Source organism: Heterocephalus glaber, unplaced genomic scaffold (genome assembly GCF_053883595.1).
Source record: "Heterocephalus glaber isolate CG9 unplaced genomic scaffold, H.glaber_assembly_v1.0 deba00000546, whole genome shotgun sequence".
NCBI lineage: Eukaryota > Metazoa > Chordata > Mammalia > Rodentia > Bathyergidae > Heterocephalus > Heterocephalus glaber.
The window spans coordinates 33981108-34005927 of NW_028258147.1; the positions used below are offsets into that span (position 1 = coordinate 33981108).

At 36.6% G+C, this 24820-nt stretch overlaps 2 protein-coding genes and 1 non-coding gene across 6 annotated transcripts in view; 1 reads left to right on the top strand and 2 right to left on the bottom strand.

The window, feature by feature from the left end:
- Positions 1-24820, bottom strand: part of LOC147829672 (uncharacterized) — a 76558-nt gene that overhangs the window by 40360 nt on the left and 11378 nt on the right. The gene's annotated exons all lie outside the window — the stretch shown is intronic.
- Lrrd1 (leucine rich repeats and death domain containing 1) lies at positions 1416-23336 on the top strand. The gene is made up of 6 exons (XM_013078731.3): positions 1416-1428; positions 8387-10329; positions 14696-14894; positions 21260-21421; positions 22354-22471; positions 23028-23336. Exons 1-6 carry the CDS (start codon positions 1416-1418, stop codon positions 23206-23208), a joined length of 2616 nt encoding a protein of 871 aa, XP_012934185.3. The 3' UTR covers positions 23209-23336.
- On the bottom strand, positions 20073-20179 carry LOC147829673 (U6 spliceosomal RNA). The gene has a single exon (XR_015448819.1). It is a non-coding gene; the product is annotated as a U6 spliceosomal RNA (small nuclear RNA).

The following is a 24820-nucleotide window of genomic DNA, read 5'->3' on the forward strand; positions in this document are numbered from 1 at the left end:
CTTTGAGCACAGTTGTAGGAAAGAGGGACTGGAAAACATAGGTCAGCCATCCTATAACAAGAAGATGTATTTGTCTCCACCAAGGTGGCAGCCACCAAGACAGGCCCAGCCTCCTGGACAGAAAGTCAGGTGAGCCTAGGATGAGGCTTGGGAGGTCCTGCTAAGTAGTACTTGTGTACCTCACCTTGAAATACTGACAGTGATATGTGTTCATGCTTTTGTTTTTCATTAAAAAACACAAATTTAAGTGACACTTTAGAATACTGTGTTTCATTGTAAGACTCATTGATGTGTTCAATGTTGTTATATTTCAAGATGTCAGTATTAATAAACCAAACCCTTTTTGTTTTCTATCTACTCTGTAAAAGTCCCATATCTAGTTCTTCAATTACATTTGTCATATTCTACAAAAACTTGTTTTTCTGATGAATGCCCATATTTTGATTACATTGGGCTAGAACCATAACAAGTAGAGTCTTTTTGTAACTTTGCCTTGTCTTACTATGCTTAGGTGACGGGGACATGGGAGGTCACAATTGGCCCAGGAGCCTTCTCCTGCACAATCACCTCTCTGATCCCTAAACTCACTCCCCAAGTACCCTTCCCAGTGACTGCTAAGGCCTCGTGGTCTCAGGGATGCCTTTCAGTGACAGAATCATGGCGACCTTCTGGTGGTTTGAGGTAATCAAAGCAAAGCAGAGTTGGACTCCGGCTGAATGGTGACAAGTTGTGTCCTCCACATCACTAAGTTACTACCTTTCCACCGTGCTGCTATTTTTCCCTTTACCAAACTCCGAAATCAGGGAGAAAAATAAAGCCCCATGAAAGCTCCTCGGAGCACCACTATCCCACGAAGCTGAGACTTGAGTCACTGAAGGTGAGAACCTCGGAGGAGCAGGGTCCGGCGGGTGGTTCTGCGTCCAGCCCACTCACTGTCAAATCTCCAGACGGACAGCGCCCTACACGCCGAAGAAGCCAGGGCGCGTCCCTGGGGGGAGTGGATGCGGCCTTGACCTCCCTGGGTACCCTCGTGTGACCAAGCGCCAGCTCACAAACGCGCGGGGTGCGGCCCAGCCCAGGGCCCGGCTCTGTCCTCCTGGGCCGGGCGGGAATCAGGACAGGCCAGTTGCTTGCCTCTGTTACCCGAGTCTCAGGATTCTCTGTCCTGTCTACCCACTTGGGGCCTCCAGGATCGCGGCGGTCGTCGAGGGAGGTCCCAGGGGAGGCCGTGACTACATTACTTCAGCAGCCCTCTACGCCACGCCAGCCCAGGTTCTCCCCTTCCCCTGGTCCCCTCAACGCCTGCAGCTTTGCGTCTCCATGCTCCAGCAGCGCCATGGCTTTGCATTCTGTCCCTTGTCACTTCAGCCTCTACTGAATGGCCTTTATCCCACATCCTAGGAAACAATGTGTCGATGCTGCTGCTTGGTATGAAAAATTCCCGTGGCTTTTTCAGGTGTCCATGTCTTTCAGTTGTGGAATTCATTACATTGTATAACTTTGCTAATAATTGTTAATATAGAGCTTGGGTTTATTTTTGCCTATCAACTTGGTAATATTTGTTTTAAAATGTGACTCATGATGCTTGTGAAAAGGAAAGGAGAAACAATTTCTTGTACACATTTTTAGGATGTTATTTAGCCATGCATATCAGCCTTTAAAATGTTTGTATGGGGCCAGGTATGGTGATATTTGCCTGTATTCCCAGCGCTCTGAGAGACTGAAGCAGGAGGATCACAAGTTGGAGCCTAGCCTGGGCAACTTCATGGCTTAGTGAGACACTGTCCCAATCCGCCTCACCCCTCAAAAAGAAAGTCTGATTGATGGCACCTCCTTCAATGGCATCAGTTGGTTTTTTTGTTTTTTTGTTTTCTGGTACTGGGGATCAAACTCAGGACCTTCTGCTTGCTAGGCAGATGCGGCACCACTGAGCTACATCCCTGGCATCAGTGCCATATTTTGCAGCCATGAAGGATAAGTTTTCCAAATATTTGTTTTCAAAACACTGCATGTCAACAACTATATTCTGTGATGATGGAAATGTTGGTTCTCTGCAGTTCTTGGTATGGCAGTCTGAGCACTTGAAGCATGGTGAAATGAGACTGAGGAACTGAATTGTAACTGTATTTAATGCTAAATTTGAATTGAAATAGCCATTGTGGCTAGTAGTCCTTTTAGTGAGCAATGATGCCATATAATAAAGTCTCAGTTTTGTCAAAAAAAATGTACTATATAGGGGTAACAGTCAGCATATTTATCTCTAAGAAGTGGTTTAGAGGGACATCCTACTGGCCTTTCCAGCATTTGCTCTTCCTTTGGGTTGGTTTGTTTCCTCCATATATCCCCTGTGATTTGGAGAGGTAAATGCTACCTCGGGATCTAGAGCAACATCTAAACAACAGTGTTATTCCAGTTCCCAGTCTCAGAATTTGACCGCCTGGTTAGGGGTTGGGTATGTGGCCTAACTGGAGCCAATGGAAGAGAAGCTAATGTCTCACTCAGTCTCTGACGAAAATACTAAACTGTGTGCAACATTCAAGGTCAATCTATAAATATCTTCACACTGAGGCCAGTGCAGTCCTTGTATGGTCTCATTTATGCCAAAGGTTGCAACTTTTTGAATTTTTGCATGAAATTCATTTACTGTATGTTACCTATGAAAAATCAAGGAACAATAATTTAAAGAGAAAAAGGTTTTATTATTTTCCATTTTTGAGTTTTGTGGCATACCACAACTGGAACACTAGGCGAAAGCACTGCTATATTATCACCCAGAAACTTTCAAGGAAAAAGAATTTGAAGAGAAAAATTTTATTATTTTCTATTTTTGAGTTATACAGCATTCCACAAATGGAACACTAGGCCACACTGCTGCTGCATTGTACATAATGCACCTCTTAAGAGGCAGTGACCCCTCAGTGTGATACTCAACAGAACACTTCACATGTAAGGCAACATCACATTTTTTACATTGAAAAGTGTTGCTCTTATGACATTCAGCATACAGCATTTGCTCTCCTTATTTCACTATCACATTATTTATGCCATCATAATGTGAGTCAGTGTTGTGCTTCTGTGAAAGTCTTACTTTCCAGCCAGATTCTGGAGAATGACTATAGGTATCTGAATAATGGCAAACTACATATCAATGAAACTCCAGAAAAATCTTCTAGCTTATTTTCATATATTTTATGCAGCTCTTTAAAGACCAATTAGAAACAGAATAAAAGAGGCCTTGAATAACATTTCTTTCCATGAATTGATACTCAGTATTTATCAATGTTTTCACCAGATCTCTCTGTGCCTTCCATGAACTGGTTATACGTTTGTGGTCATGTTTGGCTGCTGAACTTGGATCTTTTCCAGTTTGGGGAATAATGATAGACAAGACATGGGATCGATACCAGCACTAAATGAGGCAACAGTGTCAGCACTGCTATCATTTCATCTGCAGCCAATACTGCCTTTGCCATCAATTTGATATTCAAATGAGCCTCTTTCTTCTTTAGAACTGCCTGATTCCAGTGGAGCTTTGCCAATGTAATCCTTTATCACTGTACCTGTTGTGTGATGTCCCATTGAACTGAGCTTATCAAGTAATTCAATACAGGTGAAAGAGTTATTGAACACCAAATGGTATTGTCCAGGGTGTGCCTCTGTAAGTGCCTCAACAAACTGAAGGACAAGTGATGCACTGAAGCTGTATTCCTCATGTTTAGTATTTGGGTTTTTACCTTGATGTGGCTGAAACCACCAAATGCAGACCAGAGCTGTAGCACCACACCAAAATTTATAGCCAAACCAAAAAGGGTTTTCCCGAATATTTACACTTGGGATGACCAAAATAAGAACCACGGATTAATCAAAGCTGAAATTCAGAACAAATTTCATACATCTCTCATTAGTTTGCTTATGAGAGAGGTTCCAACTTGGAAAACTTGACCATTAGATCCAAATTTGCATTGTGAGCAACATGCAAATTAGAGAATATACTTTCAAAGCAGTCACATCTCATTGCAGCACTAACCACTGCATTATGTGAATCTGTTCTTTGTTTCCAAAACATGCACTGTCGGGAACAGGGAAAGGGGACGTTACTAGGACCTCTGCAGTAAGTCCTAGTCTCCTGCGAGCCATGGTAGCACAAGGTGAATTAACTTATTATACAGGAAAGGTAGAAAAAAAATGAGACTTCGAGAAGAAGCTGAGCTTTTTGGGTCTGATCAGTGCTGCTCTGGGCAGCAAAGACGAAAACCCCCAGCTTACTGCACCTTTTATTCAGTACACCAGGAGAAATAGATGTAACAAATGACTCAGGACAGAGTTCAGTACACTGGGATAAACAAGGTGTGTAACAAATGACTTGCAGAGAGTTCAGTACATTGGGATAAACAAAGTATAACAATCCAAGAACAATGAGGAACTGAGTAGATGAAGATTTTGTTCCTCCCAGGATGTCTTCAGATGGTGTAATCTTGTCCTGGAGCATCACAGCATCACCGGATCATTGAGGTCTCAGTTGTGACCGGGGCCAAAATGGAATTATGTCTCAAAATGCCATAGCTGGCCTGTAGGTGGGACAGCTAGGATTTTTCCCTAAAATTATGTAGCATTGTTCCCGACAATACTCCTTCTAGGAACTGAGAAAAATAACTCCCAGAAAACATTTGAATTCAGAGCCAGTCAAGCCAAGATATACACACTTACTTCCAGCATATAAATTGGAGTTTTATTAGTCCCAGTAGTGGTGTTTTTGCCTAGTGTTCCAAAGTGGGAACATGCAAATTATCAAACTCATAAGTAATAAACAATATTAACTTCGGTAGTTTCTTTTCACAACATAGCATAACTGGTAAAGAAGTACAGGATGCAGGGCAGTAAAGTTACATCTACCTGTCTTTGGGTACCTTCTCAAAACCGCTGCCAAAATCTTGCATCACTTTTTGACGAACCCCCAGCATGTCAGTTTGTGCAGCAGTGACTAATTCTGTGCACCATGTGATAACCCCAACCCCCAGGAGTTTTACATGTGATAAGTCATAACATCCATATGTTAGCATTCCTATAATGGTGCACTAGTTAATAAGTCCTGCATCTTTAGAAACATCTCTTTTGTTGCACAAAATGCAAATGTACCTAATGCCACAACAAACACTTAAAATGGTTAGAATGGTAAATTTTGTTATTTAAAACACAAAAGAAGGGGGAGATTATTTTTTTTTGCTTTGAAAGAACCAAATACATAGGGACAAAACTACCATACACCACAGGGACCTACCACATTCACAGTGTCATCACAAAACTAGTGGCACAATCTGGGATGCTATGAAGCACCAAGGTTAAAACAGGAAGGCCATAGACCATGAGATTTGACCATCTCTGAGCTTTAATTTCTCTCTCACACACGCACACACATTTTGGATATATCTTTGATAAATATTTTCCACTTTGCTAATTGTCCAGTTGTTTTAGCATCATTATTGAAGAGCTTTTTCCCCCCAATATTCCTAAGTCCCATTTTTTGTTTTTTTGAGACAGGATCTCACTGTGTTGTCCAGCTGACCTTGAACTCGTTATGTAGCTCAGGCTGGCCTTGACCTCACAACCCTCCTGCCTTAGCCTCCTGAGTGCTGGGATCACAGGCATGCACCAGCACACCCAGCTATTTTGTCTATTCTTGTACCAATATCATATCACCTTAGTGTAGCTTCAGGAAGCAAGACTTCCCACCTGGTTTTCCTTTTTGAAGAGTATTATGACTACACTTGCTCCCCTTTTAATCACCAAATATTTTGTAGCATCCACTTGTCAAGTTCTACAAAAACAATATTAGGATTTTAATTGGGATCATACTGAATTTCTAGATCAATTTGCAAAGAATTTTCAAATATTGAGCCTTCCAATATATGAAAATGGTATATAACTTCATTTATTTAGGTCTTTTCCAATTTCACTAATTACATTTTGTAGTTCCAGTATAAAGTATGGTACTATAGAGGTTTTGCACATTTTTGTAAGGTTTATTCCTAACAAATAAGTGCTTATTTGAAATTATTAAAAATTCGTATTTATTTGTAATTATTAAAAATTAGTATTTAATTATAATTAGTATTTCCTTGTTTCTTTTTGAGCTTTCATTTTTCTAATGTATTTTCCCTAGCTTAAAAAAGGAAACTGACATTTGAATATTTGCTTTGTATTTAGCAACATTATTTAATGTTCTTTTGTTGTTGTTTTTTTGCGGTATCAAGGATTGAACTCAGGACCTTGTGCTTCTGAGGCAGGCATGGTGCCACTGAGCTACATCCCTGGGCCTATTTAATGTTCTTATTGATTTATCTCTAGATGATTTTTTATTTATTTGTGACTAATGACAGTTTTATTTAATAACAATAATCCAAATGCCTTTTTGTCTTGCCTTATGTCACTGGTTAAAATCTCAGCTCAGTGTTGAATAGAAGTAATGATGATGGCACTCTTTTATGGTTCCAGTATCAAAGAAAAGCTTTCAATGTTTCACCACAGGACATGATCTTTATCACAGATTTTATTCACATTTTTAGCAGAATGAGGAAATTCTCACCTATTCCTAGTTTACTAAATGTTTTCTTATTAGATTTTTTGATGATAGCCATTCTTTCTGGGGTGAGATGGTATCTCATTGTAGTTTTAATTTGCATTTCTCTAATGGCCAGTGATGTTGAACATTTTTTCATGTATTTATTGGCCATTTGTACTTCTTCTTCTGAGAAGTGTCTATTTATTTCACTTGCCCATTTTTTGATTGGGTGTTTTATTTGGGGGGGTTCTAATTTTTTGAGTTCTTTATATATTCTTGATTCTTTTTTCAGTACTGGAGATCGAACTCAGGACCTTTTGTTTGCAAGGCAGGCGCGGTGCATCTGAGCTAAATCCCTGGCCCTCATAGTCTTGATTCTTGATGTTAGTCCTCAGTCCATGGAATAGCTGGCAAAAATTGTTTTGCCATTCTGAATATTGTCTCTTTACTCTGTTGGTTGTTTCCTTTGCTGTGCAGAAGCTTTTTATTTGATATGAATCCATTTATTGATTCTTGAATTATTCTTATACTACTGGTGTCCTGTAAGAAAGTCCTTTTGCATAAGCCTATTTCTTCAAGAGTCATTTATTTTAACTTCCAGTAGGTTAAGTATTTTTATTTTGGCACTTAGATCTTTGATTCATTTTGATTTTAGTTCAGTACATGGTGAGATATATAGGTTTAGACTCAGTCTTCTGCATGTGGATATCCAATTTTCCCAGCACCATTTATTTAAGAGGCTTTCTTTCTTACAGTGTGGGTTTGGGGGCTCTTTGTCAAAGATCAAATACTTGAATGGGTCTAGGGTTGTTTCTGCTATCTCTAATCTAATAATAACAAATGCTGGTTAATATGGGGAAAAAGGAAATCTTCTACATTGTTGGTGGGAATGTAAACTAGTACAACCACTAAGGAAATCGGGGTAGAGATTCCTGAAAAAACTAAAAACAGAAATTCCATTTGACCCAGCTATCCGTCTTCTACATACATTGCTAAAAGAGTTAAAGTCATCCTATTACAGGAATACAGGCATACTCATGTTTATAGCAGTACAATTTGTAATAGTTAATAGCTAGATCTTGAAAACAGCATATATGTTCATCAACAGAATGGAGTACTACTTTAACATAAATATAAACTTGAGGCATCTGTAGGCAAATGGATGCAGCTTGTTTGTTTTTTTTTTTGAGACAGGGTCTCACTATGTAGTCCAGGCTGGCCTTGAACTCACTACGTAACCCAGGCTGGCCTCAAACTCACAGCGATCCTCCTGCCTCAGTCTCCCAAGTGCTGGGATTACAGGCATGCACCACCATGCCTAGCTTGGATGCAATTTGAGAAATAATGTTAAGTGAAATAAGTCAGACACACCAGCCTAAATTTAGCATGCTTTCTCTTATATGAGAAACTCAAAACATATACATGTATAAATAAAGAGCAAAATAGAAGATAGAGAGATAAGAAGTTCAAGTAATTCCTCAAATTTGCTATTCTATTGTTTCAAAAATATTTCAACATGTATGCTAATTTATTTCATTTATGCTAGTTTCTCTTAGTTCACTGAAAATAAAGTTTTGTGTTATTATGTTTCTTTTTTTGTAAGAGACAGTCTTTTTTGTGTATGACTTGTACTCTGAGTAATATTTTGGCCATTCTTTTAAGATTAGGATACATAGTGTATTAACTATTGTTATTCTCTATTTTGCTTTTTTTTTTTGGTGCCAGGGATCGAACTTGGGATCTTGTGCTTGCCAGGCAGGCACGGTGCCATTGAGCTAACACATGGAATAATTAGAGTTACAATCTTGAGCTGATATAAAAACCTAGCAGCAAATAAGATATCAGAAGAGGAGGGCACTTCAGCAGACCTAGAGGATATAACTAGGCAATTTAGGTCACAGTCAATGGAGGAGTCTGAATTTATCACAGAAACATCAAATTCATTAAATGAAGCTTTTCATTACCTGGAAGGGAACTCTTCTAACACGATTTATGAAACTCTTACTGAAAAGGATTCATTAAAGTCAACGTCTTCTACTGGTAGCAAGTCTAATGAAAATGAAGAACAAAAACAAAATGTTCAGTTTTCTGAAACAAGCACTAGAGATGCCAGCCCACTGTCAGAACCAGAAACTTCACGAAGTTCATCATTATCAGTAACTGAAATGAGTACTGACTCTCAAGCTTTAGTTAGCATCCTGTCTCATGAAAGTGTAAGAAAAGTTAATGCACAAGTCTCTGAAGAATACCGGGAAGGATTTGACTTAGGGTCAGATAACTTTACAGTTAATCTTGAGGCTAAGGGTTTGCAAGAATTCCCTAAGGACAGTTTAAAAGTTAAACATGTAAAATACCTATACTTAGATAATAATAAAATAAAAACTTTTCAAGGGGCAGATTTAAATGATCTGCTAGGACTTGAAATTATATCCTTGCGAGATAACGAGTTATCATCACTTCCATGTGAAATTTTGTTATTTCATAATTTAAGGATATTAAATGTTAGTCACAACCAAATATCACATATACCTAAAGAAATATTGCATCTTGGGAATATAAGGCAACTATTTTTAAATGACAGTTATATTGAGAATTTTCCTTCTCCTGGCATAGAAAGTCTTAGAAACTTGGAAATTTTAAGTTTAAGTAAAAATAAATTAAGACACATACCAAACACTCTGCCTAATTTGCAAAACTTGAGAATTCTTGATCTGGAATATAATAAGTTAACAATATTTCCTAAAGCTCTCTGCTTCCTTCCAAAATTAATTTCACTAAACCTTACTGGGAATATGATAGGCAGTTTGCCAAAAGAAATTAGGGAACTTAAAAGTTTAGAAAACCTTTTACTGGATCATAATAAACTTACCTTTTTGGCCGTGGAAATTTTTCAATTAAATAAAATAAAAGAACTCCAACTAACTGACAATAAATTGGAGGTCATTTCACACAAAATTGAGAATTTTAAAGAACTTAGGATTCTTACACTTGATAAAAATTTAGCGAAAAAAATACCAGAGAGAATTTCCTACTGTGTAATGTTGGAACGCCTTAGTCTTAGTGATAATAAATTAATAGAACTCCCTAAGAACATCTATAAACTTAAAAATTTAAGAAAACTCCATGTAAATAGAAACTATATGGTGAGAATAACTGAAGATATCTCCCATCTTAATAATATATGCAGCCTGGAATTTTCAGGAAATATAATAAAAAATATTCCCATTGAAATAAAAAATTGCAGAAAATTAACTAAAGTTGAATTGAATTATAATAAAATACAGCAATTCCCAGTGGGACTGTGTGCTTTGGATTCACTTTATTATTTGAGTTTTAATGGAAATTCTATTTCAGAAATACCTGTAGATGTATCTTTCAGTAAACAATTGGTTCACTTAGAATTAAATGAAAACAAACTCACTGTATTTCCTGATCACTTATGTTCTCTTATTAATCTTAAATTTCTGAATCTTGGTAAAAACCAAACAAGGAAAATTCCGCCATCTATTTCCAATATGGTATCACTCCATGTACTTATTTTATGCTGTAATAAGTTTGAAACTTTCCCTAGAGAATTGTGTATTTTAGAAAAACTGCAAGTACTTGATATTTCTGAAAACCAATTATGGACAATTCCTTCAGAGATATGTAATTTAAAAGGAGTCCAGAAATTAAATTTCTCAAGCAACCAATTTATACATTTTCCTACTGAACTGTGCCAACTTCAATCACTGGAAGAGCTGGATATAAGTCAGTCAAATGGGACAAAGGTAAGAGACTGATATTTTGGGCTTTGGGGAAAAGAAGAACTAGAAGAGATCAGAATCCAGGGTGTAGTATATGTATCTGCATGGATATGTATGTGTGTTTTAAACTTACTTGAAATGCTGTTTGTTAAAGGATAGGCCCCTTCCAACTACTGCCAAAACATGGCTTACAGATACACTTTTTAACATAAAAGCTTTGCAGAAAACTATTTCATTAAAATGCAAAGCTAAGCAAATAAAGCTGATAATTTTGTAGATTTCTTTTTATTTCAGTTTATTGTAAAAGGAGTTTAAAATTACAAATTTCATATAAACACATTGTTGAAAATCAGAAAGTTAAGAAAATAAGTTTTTTTAAAAAATCATCTCACAAGTGTACTATTGTAAAAAAATTACTGGCATATGTGGAGTCAACTTACTTTTAGTCCTTTTTTTCATGTGGGAATGGTTTTATAAGCAACTATAAAAAGTCCATACATTCAATTTAAAATAATTTCCACTCATCATAACCATTTCTCCTTGATACAATCTTCCCCAAAATTTTGAAATCAGTACATTATTTAAATAACTAATCCTTTGTCATTAAGCATTAACAATGTTGTAATTTTCTTCACAATAATTCTGTGATAAGTTTCTTCATATACAAGCTTTTTCATATTTTAAACTGTATCCTTAGGAAGTTTCCCTGAAGAATTGCTACATCAGTGTTAATATACCATTTTAATTTCCTCATAAATGAAGAGTGAATTTTATTTTTAAAAATATATTTGTTTGGTCCTGGAGATTGAATCCAGTACCTCATGCATGCTAAGCTTGTGCTCTATTATTGAGCTATACTCCCAGGCTCAGAAATACTTTGCAAAATTTTTTAAATTACTGATTTATCCTACGATATCAGGAACCATAGAAATTATCTGGCTATCTTTAATACAAGATTACTATCTACATCAAGATTTCCCAAAGTCTGTTCCTAAAAACGGTAGTTCCATGACCAAAGGAGCAAAAGCCTAATAATAATAATAATAATAATAATAATAATGATTGATAATAATACAAAGATGTGGAGATATAGCTCAGGGCCAAAATTATTTGACCTTTTTTTTTTTTTTTTGGTGCCGGGGATCAAACTCCGGTCCTTGCGCTTGCGCAGCAGGCGGCGGAACCACTGAGCTACATCTCCAGCCCTGACCTTTTAAATATAGCACCTATATACTATGTAATACATTTCTAGCAAGGTTACTTTGGATAATACTTGCTTAAGTAGATGGAATGAATAATGGTATGTATGTGTTTAGAAAGTTGCTTTTGTACTAAAAGACACAAAGTTCTCCAATAAATCATGAACTAATTCCTTGACTAGTTTATAATCTCATTCTCTCCTCTTGTATTTTCACTATGTCTCCAAAGTTGTACTCTTAACTTTCTCTTTTATATTAACTCTTTGTGGATATGCCTCAAATCTACATAACAGGAGCTATGTGGACCAATGTGCTAGTCCCATAGTCCCAGTTTTCCCTGGAATTTCCAATGTCATTGCCTCCATCCTGGCCCATGGTCATCATTCACTTCACACCTAAATTATACTAGAAATCCCCTAGCTATTCTTTCTGACTCAGTCTCTTCCTTTTTAGCAGACCTTGTCAAAGATATCAGACTTCATTTCACAGGACTGTTCTTGATGTATATCTATGTTTAAGAATGTAGAATGTATACCTATCTCTACTCAAAGTAGGTGGTTGCCAAAGGCACCAGTCCTCAGCATTACAGTATCATTTTATTTTATTTTTTGGTACCGGGGATTGAACTCAGGACCTCATGCTTGCGAGACAGGTGGTACAATATCATTTTAAAAGTCTCCGGGTCTCCACTCCTAAGCCAGGCATGGAGGTGCATGCCTATAATCTGAACCCTTGGGAGGCTGAGGCAGGAAGATCACCATGAATTTCAAGGCCGGCCTGAACTACATTGCAAGATTCTATCTCAAAAAACCAAACCAAACCAAACCAACCAACCTAACACACACACAAAAATTCTCCTCTCTAGAAGAATATCCTGTGTGATTGAAAATATTACCATGATAACCCATTTGGGTTGGAGGTAAAATGTCCAAAGAATTAATATATGTAATACTAACCAATCATCTAAGGAAAATGAGTCAGGCTAATGACAGAGCTTTTGCTACAAGGATGCTCAATAGGAGTCTTCCCTCAACAGTATTCTATCATCACACAGCTCTCAGACATGTCTTCTAATAAATATAGAGCAAGTCGTTAAAGAATATTTGTTTGAAGGAAACTCAAAGGATAAGCCTGTCTATCTGTGTTGCTCTAACTCCTACTTTATAGGTGTAGCTCTCCTATCTTGCAATAACCAGACTGTCCACTCCTTATCCTAACATCTCTTCTCTGTCTGCTTCCTATCATTTCTCCTTACTGATCAGCTTCTCACTAGCCATTTTAGAGGCAGGTGTGGTGCCACTGAGCTAAATCCCCCAGCCCCTCACTAGCCATTTTAATGCATGATTTGTCTTGCTTTAAGTGTCCTTGGAGACACAGTGAAAATATAAGAAGAGAGAGTGAGATTATAAATTAGTCAAGTAATTAGGTTATGATTGTATTGCAGAACTTTGTGTCTTTTAGTACACTTGATCTTAGCCAAAAGGCCGAGAAGCGATTGTGTCTTTTAGAACAAAAGCAGCTTTCTAAACATATACATACCATTATTCATTCCATCTACTTTTATCCAATCCTATTAATTCTTAAGGCTATTCAAGTTACATCTTCTATAGGAAGTTTTCCTTTAATTCTCTCATTTATAGGTATTGTCTTAGTTACTCTTCTCATTGCTGAGACAAAATACCAGCATGCAAAGTTAAAGGAAGAAAAAGAGGTTTATTTGGCTTACAGTTCAAAGATATTTCAGTCTGTAGTTGGCCAGCTCCAAGGCAGGGTGGCATGGTAGAGAAGCATCACAGAGGATAGACAGTCCATGGCAAATCAGGGCAGGCAGAAGGCACCAAGCAGCAAGTAGGTGACAAGGGACAAGTGGCAATAGCAGCTTCTTTCTGTCCATTTATATTCAGACTTAGAACTATGCCAAACCAGTCAGTGGACTAATTTAGTAATCACACACCCAAAATCCCAGCATTGTACCCTCTAGATCCAGCCACCTCTGAAAAAGCCCTACCTATGACCACATGAGGCTTTGGGGGGACATCTAGATATAAGCCATAACAGGGATATACTGCCTATAAATTTTTATACAACTGTTATTATTTGTACTCTTTATTTTGACATTGGATTATCTAGTGCTTAATTGTTTCATATGTCTGTGTTTTCCCTGGACCAAACTGTAATCTCCTTGAAGTCAGAGAGAGTCTCTTGCACTACATTCATATCTGGAAGAACACTGAACACAATATCCCATATGTTCCTCATTGTTTAGTTATTTCTGGGGGGAGTACATATTCAAAATTCTTTTGTTCACTCATAGAACAAAAGCCACTCAAAATGTCCTTATTTTCTCTATGCATATTTTCTTCTTAACTTTAATAATGTTTTTTGTTTGTTTGTTTGTTTTGGTACCGGGGATTGAACTCCAGTCCTTGTTCTTGCAAGGCAGGCGGTGGAACCACTGAGCTAAATCCCTAGCCGCATTAACAGAATTTTATAACTACTATTATTTTGCAACACTTTATACTAGGAATTTTTGAGGCCACATTGCTCAACTATGTGACTCAATTATTGAGCAGTTCCTCAGAATCCACTGTGCCTGTAAACACATACACAGAAAGTACAAAACCTGCCTATTGCATTAAGAATTCAAGGAAAGGGCCGGGGATTTAGCTCAGTGGTTTCGCCGCCTGCTGGGCAAGCGCAAGGACCCGAGTTCGATCCCCAGCACCAAAAAAAAAAAACACAACAAAAAACAAAGAATTCAAGGAAAACAAACAATGAGTAAATGACAAGGTTGATGAGAATGGGTATACAGATATCAAATGTGAGATAGAGATACTGGGAAAAACGTCGGGGAGAAAAAAAAAAGCAAAGAGGGTCAAATTTAGGAAGAAAAAAAAGGAAAAAGAGACAGTGAACATTGAGCATTGGGAGAATGAAGAAAATGGGTTGGCAAACTACAGGGTTTGAATTGGTAGCCTTGATCAGGTTGGGAAGTACTTTGGTGCCACACAGTATCTTATGGATTCCAGCTATCAGAAGAAGTTACAAAGAATCTGTTATAGAATGAAAATATGTCCTAAGACAAAACAAAAACAAACGAAACTCTCTCCTTTCATTTGCTTTTAGAGAAAACTTTAGTCATACAGCTATGTATGGATTTATAAACCATAATTGTTTATTCTTTGTTACAGTTAACCAGACTTCCAGAAGAGCTGTCTAATATGACTCAACTTAAAAAACTTGATATCTCAAATAATGCAATCAAAGAGATTCCAAGGAATATAGGGGAATTGAGAAGTCTGGTTAGTTTTTATGCATATAATAATCAAATAAGTTATCTTCCACTATCTTTTTTAACTTTGAAAGAGCTCCAACAACTAAGCTTGAGTGGTGAGTGTTAAGCAGAATCAATAAATCAATAAAAGGTCTGAGTCGCAAATTCTGCTGACAAGATACATAATGGCTAATAGTCAACATACTGTATTATGTGCCCACTGGAGAAATAAGGCTGTCCTAGTTACAGAAAATGAGAGCAAAGTACAGGATCTAATTCTTGCCATAAAGATTTTATGATCCAGCTGGTGAAGGTGAACAAATTTTCAATAGTTGCTTTATGTTGGATAATGTAGATGTAGAGCATCTTTTCATCTGCTTGTTTGCCATCTGTACTACTTTGGTGAGGTGTTTGTTGAAATCCTTGGTCTATTTTTAGGGGGTTTTTTTCAGTTGTTTTTTATTGTTAGGTTTTAAGCATTCTTTGTATATTTTGGATAATAGTCCTTTATCAGATACATCTTTTGCAAATAATAGAGTTCCTATTTTTGGATTTATGTGGGTTTATTCTGTGGATGACTGTGAGTGGATTCTTCTATTTACTCCTCTTGGCTTTTGTTGGGCTTCTGGTGTCTGTAGATTGATGTTTTTCAAGTGTTGTGGAGGATTCTGAACCATTATCTCCTAAAACATTGTTTGCATACCACTCTTTCTTCAGTTTTTTGGAGCTCTGCTTAGATGTATGTTAGACAAAACTACTGTATTTTGTTCTTTCTGATGTCATATAATAAATGAAATTGCTTTCTTAATTTCCTTTTTGGACTCTTCATTGTTAGTGTATAGAAACACAACAAATTTTTATATATTGATTTTGTATCTTGCAGCCTTGCTGAATTTATTAGTGCTAGCAGTTTGGATGTGTGTATGTTTATGGGTGGAAAATCAGTAAAAGACAAAGGAATACAGCAAAAGTGAAAAAGGAACAAAAGAACTATAGGACAGTGTGTGGCTTTAAATATTACAATAAGCACCATTAGAAAGCTGCTCTCCCCTGTAAGAAGAGCAAAATAAAGGGCAGCGTCTGTGGTAGTCTCTGAGAGAAGCACAGGACAGGTTAAAATGTGCAAACACAGGATTTTAAGAACAAGCTTTATATCCGCTCTCTCACACCAGCTCACATTAGCTCAGCTGCCATGCTGAGAAACTGGGGATGATAGCCATGTGAATGAAAAGGTCATAGCGCTCTTACCAAAATTCTGCTCATTTTCATCATTAAGCAATTTCTTGCTTGCTGTATGATTTAGATTAAATTCTAGAGTTCTGAAAATAATTCTAAGTCTTTGCCAATTTATATTTCAGTAAAACCTGGTTCTTTATGTATCCTACCCAATATTTTCCATGACATCCATCTTATGACTTTTTTTTGTATATTATTGGATTTCATTGTATATTATTTTCGATGTATTTTTCCAAATTTGGAGATTTTTCATTTTTCTTGAAATATTCTTTCTGCCTTATTCTGTCTCCTGAGGTTCTGGTTACCTTTTTATATGGACTCACACATCCTTAAAATTCTGTAATATTCTCTCTAGTGTGTTGTATGTATGTAATCTTGTATTAATCTGTTTTCAAGTTCATAGACTCTTCCATAATCTCTATTCCAAGTCCAGCCAATTAATTTTTTCTCAGATATTATATTTTTCTGCTCTAGAATTTCTATTTTTTATAGATTGTATTTTACTCCTAATGTTTTCATGTATTATGGCATATCTTTCTTTACATTCTTGAGCACAATAATGGCTTTAAAAACTCATATGTTAGGAACAACAACTAAGTCCTCTTTTCTCTTGAGAGTGTGCCTGCCACATTTTATGTATATTTTGAGTCAAAGACTTTGCAAGTTTTTCTCCAAAGAATGTTGAATTTTAGGGCCGGGAATTTAGCTCAGTGGTTTTGCTGCCTGCTGCGCAAGCACAAGGACCCGAGTTCGATGCCCGGTACCAAAAAAAAAAAAGGTTGAATTTTGTTATTGTTGTTGTCATTGTCCCCACGCACTTATATTGTCACTGGACTAAAACTACAAACTCCTTCTCTGAATTTGGCAGCTCTTCATATCACAGCTCAGTACTTTTGGCCATTAGCTATTATATTAGTTAACTATGGTTGTGTGTCAAATTTCCACACATTTAGCTTCTTAAATTAATGAGAATCAGGAATCTAGGAGCAGTTTAGCTGACTTGTTCTATGTAAGAGTCTTTTATGAGATTTCAGTCAACTTGTCAACTGGGGCTACAGTCAGGCTTTATTGGGATTAATGGATCTGTGTCCAAATTTACTCACAAGACTATTGGCAGCAGGCTTTAGTTCCTTGCCTTATGAGCCTGTTGTGACACGAAAAATGGGAGAGTGAGTGACACGGAATGCAACCAAGATAGGAGCAACAGTATCTTTAAAGACTTAATCTTGAAAGTGACGTAACATTACATGTGTTCTATTCTATTGACTATACTGACCGATACAGAAGGAGTTGAATTATCCTTTAGCATCAATGGTGGTGGGTAATAGATAGTGCTTAATCTATTCATGTAATTAAATTTATAGTTAAAAGCTTTTACACAAAACTGCAAGCCCAGATACTTTTACTTGTAAATTCTATCAAGTATTTAAAGAAGAAACAATGTCAATTTAAAAATTATCTTTTATAAAGCTGAAGCCAGCATTATCCTGACAGTATAATGAAACAGAGACATTTCTTGTCAAAAATATATAGAACAATATCCTGCATGAACATTGATGAAAAATTCTTTAAGAAAAAGCAATCAAATCCATCAATATAAAAAATTATTATATATCATGAAGTAAGATTTATACTGGGAATGCAAGTCTGAGTTGACATTTTAAAATTAACTCATAATTTATCATATCAATAGGCTACAGAAAAGCCATATGAACTTCTTACTACATATATAAAAAGCAAACATGGTATAACAAACTATGTTTTTCAAAAAACAAGTCCTAGATAGTGCAAGAAGGCAAGTTGGTATTTACATTTGTGTGTTCTACATATTTCACTTAAGAGTATGGCCTCAGTGTGCATTTATGTAGCTATAAATGTCTAGTTTCTCATTCTTTATGAATGAATAGTATTTGTAAATAGGGAGGGGTGGAGGGGTTGAAGGGAGGGCAGGGGAATGGGGAAAAAAACAAGAATCAAGATATATCATGTAAAGGTACAAATTTCCAATGATGAATGTCATCATATTGTATATCTAAAATGTACCAGTAAACTGAATGAAAAAAAAGGGAATGAAACGGTTGATATCTATAAGAACTTTGTTGAATCTCAAGTGGCACATGAAAACACACAGGCCCTAAAGACTATCTGCTGTAATTTATAACATACATATGTATTCTAAAATGATGATGATGATGATGATGATGATTATTATTAATTTTGTTTTTTTGAGACAGGGTCTTACTGTGTAGTTCAGGCTGGCCTTGAACTCACTATGCAGCCCAGGCTGGCCTTGAACTCATGGCAATCCTCCTGCCTCAGCCTTCTGAGTGCTGGGATTACAGGCATGTGTCACCAAGCCTGGCATATTCTAGATTTATAATATATATACACTCTCTTGGGGATGTAGCTCAGTGCCTTCCTGGCAAACACAAGGCCCTGAGTTCGAGTCCTGGTACCAAAAAATATATCTATAGATATCTATATCTATAGATATATATATACATATTCTCAGAAGCAAAGAATATAGCCCAAATCTTTGTTTCTATACTTCTTTTTTGTACCAGGAATAGATGTTTTTATACTTTGCAGACATTTTTTTTTTTTGGTACCGGGGATCGAACTCGGGTCCTTGTGCTTGCGCAGCAGTGTAGACATTTTTTTGTGGTGCTGGTGATTGAACTTAGGGCCTTGCACATATTATGTAAATACTCTGCCACTGTTTTGCATGCCCTGCCCCCATCTTGATTTCTAAATACCATTCTCTACTAAAAAAAATACCAACCCCCAAACAGAAAACGGTTCCTCTATATATTTATAAATAATACAACTATGAAATCTATAAATAATATAAAGACAAACTGTAGGTCTTCTAAGTGATCACAATTGTTACCAGTTTTACTTTTTATGCTAGTTTTACATTAGATTAAGGTGGTATTGATAAAAAGTACATTAAGAAAGGTGAAGCTTAATCATTTTGCTCTACTGAGAATGGTCAAGGCTTTTTTTTTCCCCCTCTCAATTTATTTTTTATTTTTTAAAAATTCTTTTATTGGTACATTTTAGGTATACAATATGGTTACATTTATCATTGGGTGTGTGTACCTGTACATGACATATCTTGGTTCTCATTTTTTTCCCCATTACCTGTGCGCCCTTCACCCCCTCCACCCTTCCCTATTTTCATAGATTTCATTTCCATTTTTTTCTTTTCTCATAATATTTTCTTTCCCTTCTTTCCTTTCCCCTTCCTGTCCCACCACCCCTACACCTTCAGACCTTTTTTCCTATTTCAAATTATCAGTTATTCATTTTAATCATTTTAATCCTTATTTACACTTTCAGTTTCTCACACTAGAGAAACTATTTGGTATTTGTACATGTGTGTCCTATTTATTTTACTTAAGAGGATGGCCTCAATATGCATCCATTTAGCTATAAATGACTCTAGTTTTCTTGTTCTTTATGGCTGAGTAGTACTCCATTTTATAAAAAAACCCACATCTTCTTTATCCAGTTTCCAGTTGATGAGCACTTGGGCTGCTTCCAAGCTTTAGCTATTATAAACTGTGCTGCTATAAATGTGGGTGCACATACATCGCTGTGGTATGATTCTTTTAATTCTTTGGGGTAGATAGCCAGCAGGGGAATACCTGGGTCAAATGGGACCTCTAGCCCTAGTTCTTTGAGGTGTCTCCATTCTGATTTCCACAGTGGTTGCACCAGTCTGCACCCCCACCAACAATGGAGAAGGGTTCCTTTCTCTCCACACCCCCGCCAGCATTTGTTTTTGGTTGATTTCTCCATAGTAGCCATTCTTTCTGGGGTGAGGTGGAATCTCAGTGGTGTTTTCATCTGCATCTTTCAAATGACCAGTGGTGTTCAACATTTTTTCATGTATTTATTTGCTACTTTTACTTCTTTGTCTGAGAAATGTCTGTTCTTTTCAGGTGCCCATTTTTGAACTGGGTCTTTGAATTTGGGGGTCCTGATTTTTTTCAATTCTTTATATATTCTAGATAGTAGACCTTTGTCTGAGGTACAGCTGCTAAAATATTTTTCAAAATATGGAACGCTTCACGAATTTACGTGTCATCCTTGCGCAGGGGCCATGCTAATTTTCTCTGTATCATTCCAATTTTAGTATATGTGCTGCCAAAGCAACCACAGGATGGTCAAGACTTTAAAGGTGGCTTACTTCCAAAGAATAGAGCACAGAAAAGAAAAGCATGGCAACATAACATTAGAGAAACTTGGTACATACTGTATTAGCCAATGACTGAGGTTAACACTGCTAGTGATGTCGTATGGATAGCAGATATCCCTGACATGATGTGATTAGGACATTTCACTCCTAGCCACTCTTTCCAAAAAATTCCACAATCCCAGGCTAATCATGTGAAAATATATCTGACAAATTCAAGTTACAGATCACTCTAAAAATTCCAAACCAGTACTCCTCAAAACTGTCAGGTTGCTGGGCATGGTGGTGCACACCTATAGTCCCAGCACTTGGGAGGCTGAGGCAGGGAGATCGCCATGAGTTCGAGGCCATCCTGGGCTACATAGTGACTTTGAGGCTAGTCTGAACTACATAGCGAGACCTTTTCTCAAAAACAAAACAAAACAAAAACAAAAAAACCTGTCAAGTCATGAAAAAACAAGGAAAGACTGAGAAACTGTCACAGACCATAGGTTACTAAGAAGATGTGAATATATCCAATGTGGTATCTAGAATGGATTCTGGAACAAAGAAAGGACACTGATTGAAGAACTAATAAATTCAAAAAAGTCTAAGATTTAGTTAATAGTGTAATGTACTAGGGTTGGTTTCTAAGATTGGACAGAAGTAATATGACAGTATGAGATAAAAGGAAAACTGAAACAATGAAGAGTACATAGGAACACACTACAATCTCTCCAATCTTTCTGCAAACCTAAGTTTATTTCAGATAAAACATTTTGCCTTAAAACATGAACCCACTGTGTGAAACCCTTTGCTGTATTGTTAAGAGGATAATCTCCGGTCTCATTTTGTCACCCCAGGAGAGAAAGGAGTCACAGCTGCTTCTGTACACACTCCCTTTCACTCCCAGCACACGGAAATTAGTAGGAACTTAGGACCTGTCAGCATTTTAAGGGTCCTCAGGCAGTTTGCCAAGACAGTAATTCTCCATACATCACTCTTATTTGTCTCCATAGTTTAATTTTACAGAAAAGTATTCAGTCATAACTTTTTTTCTACTAGGAAATAATCTGACAGCTCTGCCTAGTGCCATCCATAATCTTGTTTCACTGAAGGAGATAAATTTTGATGACAACCCTTTGCTGACACCTCCAATGGAAATCTGTGAAGGAAAACAGTTGTATACTATTGCCTGCTATCTACAGAGGGCAGATGAAAGAGATGGTACATGATGAGTGATTGACTATTGTCTTAGTCACTTCCTTGTTGCTAAGATACAACATCCAACACCCATAACTTAAAGGAGATGTTTATTATGGTTCACATTTCAGTCCTTAGCATGCTCCAAGAAAGAAACAGCATGGCAGAGGAACATGGAGACAAAAAGCTGCTCATATCATGAAAGCCAGGAAGCAGAGAGCCAAGGGAAGACCTGGCCAGGGAGATACACCCTTCCAGGTCATGCCTCCAGTGACCTGCCTTTTTGGACCAGGCCCCAGCTTCCAACATCAAGCCAATGGCAGCACCCCTATAAACCAATCACTTTCCAAAAGCCCTTGCCTCTGAGCACATGAGGCCTTGGGAAGACATGCAGACAAAAACCATAACAAATAGGGGCCTGGGATTTAGCTCAGTGGTTTTGCAGCCTGCTGCACAAGCACAAGGACCGGAGTTTGATCCCCGGTACCAAAAAAAAAAAAAAAGAGTTTGGAAGTCACTTTAAAATTGCTTGGCTGGGTGTGGTGGGCAAGCCTGTAGTCCCAGCACTCAGGAGCCTGAGGCAGGAGGATTGCTTTGAGTTCAAGGCCATCCTGGGCTACATACTGATTTAAAAACCAGCCTAAACTACAGAGCAAGACCCTGTCTTGAAAGGAAAGAAAAAGGAAGAAAGGAAGGAAGGAAGGAAAGAACAAACAAAAAAGAAAGAGGGAAAGTTGCTTATAATATCCTCTTAAAAGCTATTTTAAGTAGTAGAACTTTTCAGAGTTTAGAAGAAATGGAAATAATGGTTTAAATTTTGGTTCATATTTTAGATCTGTATTGGCATTTTCAATTTTACTTGACACATACATTTGATACAAGCACAGATAATTAACTCAAAATAGAGTATTTTTTAGAAAGAAATAGCTTAAATTTTCTTTTATGTTCAAATGTAGAGAAAATCTTAGAGAAGATACTCAAGATAGTTGCCAACAATATCACTAAAACAAATTTTGAATTTTTGTGTCAAAAACTAAACCTGAGAAACTCAGAAACTGATGTCCCTACAAAGAGGTAGGTATGAATGACAGCTTTTGCTAAAAGTTTATTCTCATATTCTGATTACACTAATATTGCATGGTATTGAAACATTCATATTATTGTACTTTACTGTAGAAGACTCATTTTAGTTTATTATATATTTGTGATATAATGTGATAAAGAGAAAGGTCTCTACTTGCCTTTTATCCCAGCTGGCTTTATGACCTTGGGCAAGTCCTTTAAACTCTTTATGACTCAGTTTCATCACTGGTAAAATGGGTATACTAAAAGAGCTGTCATGATGATCAATGAGACGAAGATAGCATGCAGTACAGTAGCAATATTGTATTGGTTTTGAGATCTTGAGAATTGAATGTAAGTTGAATTGTTGTCTTTTTATAACAAAACAGAGATAGGATAAAGCTAACATTCACTTTCTATATGCTGAACTCTGCTAACCTTTGCCATAAACTCCCTTTACCAATTAACTTCAGACTCTGGTGAATTGGTTTGAAAACTTAGATAAAAAATATTTAAGTAGTTTAAAATAATATTCTTAACTTATAATTGTTATTTTAATTTTTTTCAGCACTGTTTCATTAAATGAAAGAGCCTACCAAGCATCTGTTCAGTGGAAAACAGAAAACTTATCACTAACTGCTGCTACTTTAAGAAACCAACTAGTTCGGGCACTAACTATGATAGGAGCATATGAAATTATGGACAAAATAACAGCTTTAAATCTTTTTACATGTGCAATTAAATTCTAACCAGTGGACCCATAATAAAAATTGAAAAACTGTGATGCATTTATATAATTAAAATTGGAATTTTGAGCCATCTCACTTTATCATACAAGAATATTGCAGGTGGTGTTTCTTTTTATGTATTCCTAAGAAAAAACAATTTACAAGTACCACTCTAATATTATAGTATTATAGGCACTATTTGCATATTCATTCTATTGCCTTAAAAAGATGACACTGAATTTGAAAATAATTACAGTAATATTTTGTTATACATTACTTTTGCTAATCCAAGGCTTATAGGTAATAGTGGTTTTGATTTTTATTGTACTTAGAATGAGCAGTTTCTTTTTAGATATTGGCTTTAAAACATTAAGAGCTGCAGAGAGCGGGGAGAGAAGAAGGGAGGGAGAGACGGAGGGAGAGAGAAACTATATTGTCTGGGCTCCAAATTCAGCCATGTCTGAAGCTAACTATACTTTTGAACTTTTCACTTTCATTCATTTTGGCTAGTGTCACCTAGGTTTCTATACCTTTGAATGGAAAAAACCCCTAGTAAAGTGGTTATAAATATTGTAAACAGAATGCAGGTTTTCTGGCCTTAAAAAATAACTTTTGTTATTTTGTGGGCTGGGGATTTAACTCAGTGGTTCCACCATCTGCCTCACAAGCACAAGATCCCAAGTTCAATTCCCGGTACCAAAAAAATCACTTTTGCATGCCTGTAATCTCAGCAGTTGGGAGGCTGTGGCAAGGGGACTGCTATGAGTTCAAGCCCAGCCTGAGACATACAGTGAGTTCAAGACTAGCCTGGACTACATAGTGAGACCCTGACTCAAAAAAACAAAACCCAAACCAAACCAAACCAACAAACTTTTTATGTGAGAACAATTTATAGAAAGGAATTTATTTTAAAGATTGGAATTTAGTATATTTTTTCCTCAATAACTACAAAGCCTACATCTCTGATCTGTTTCCCCAGCCCCCCCTTTTTTTCTTTTCTTTTCTTTTTTTTTTTTGCTGTTCTGGGAACATTTGTGCATTCCACATAAACACTCTATCGCTGAGATGCATCCAAAACAGTGCTTATTTTTAAAATTGAGTTATTTGTCCTTTAATTATTGAGTTGTAATAGCAATTTTTATATTTGAAATGAAAATCTCTCTCTCTCTTTTTTTTTTTTGTACCGGGGATCGAACTCGGGTCCTTGCGCTTGCGCAGCAGGCAGCGAAACCACTGAGCTAAATCCCCGGCCCCAAAATGAAAGTCTCTTATCAGATATCATTTGCAAAAACTTTTGCCCATTCTATGACTCGGGACCTTGTGCTTTCGAGGGAGGCAGTGGAACCACTGGGCTAAATTCCCAGCCCTTCTTTACATTCTTGGTAAGTGTTCTTTGAAAGACCAAAGTTTTAATTTTTTTTTAAATTTTAAAATGTATAACTTTATTATCAAACACACACATATATAAAAATTAAAATTATTCAAAGAAAAACAATGCAAGGGGAAAAAAACTATAATAATATTCAAATAGAGTAGAACTCAACCAAAACAAAACTGAAAAGTACTTAAACATTTTTCCATATAATTTAAAAAATCATCTCAAGCATTAACAAAACATTAGAGGATGTGATTT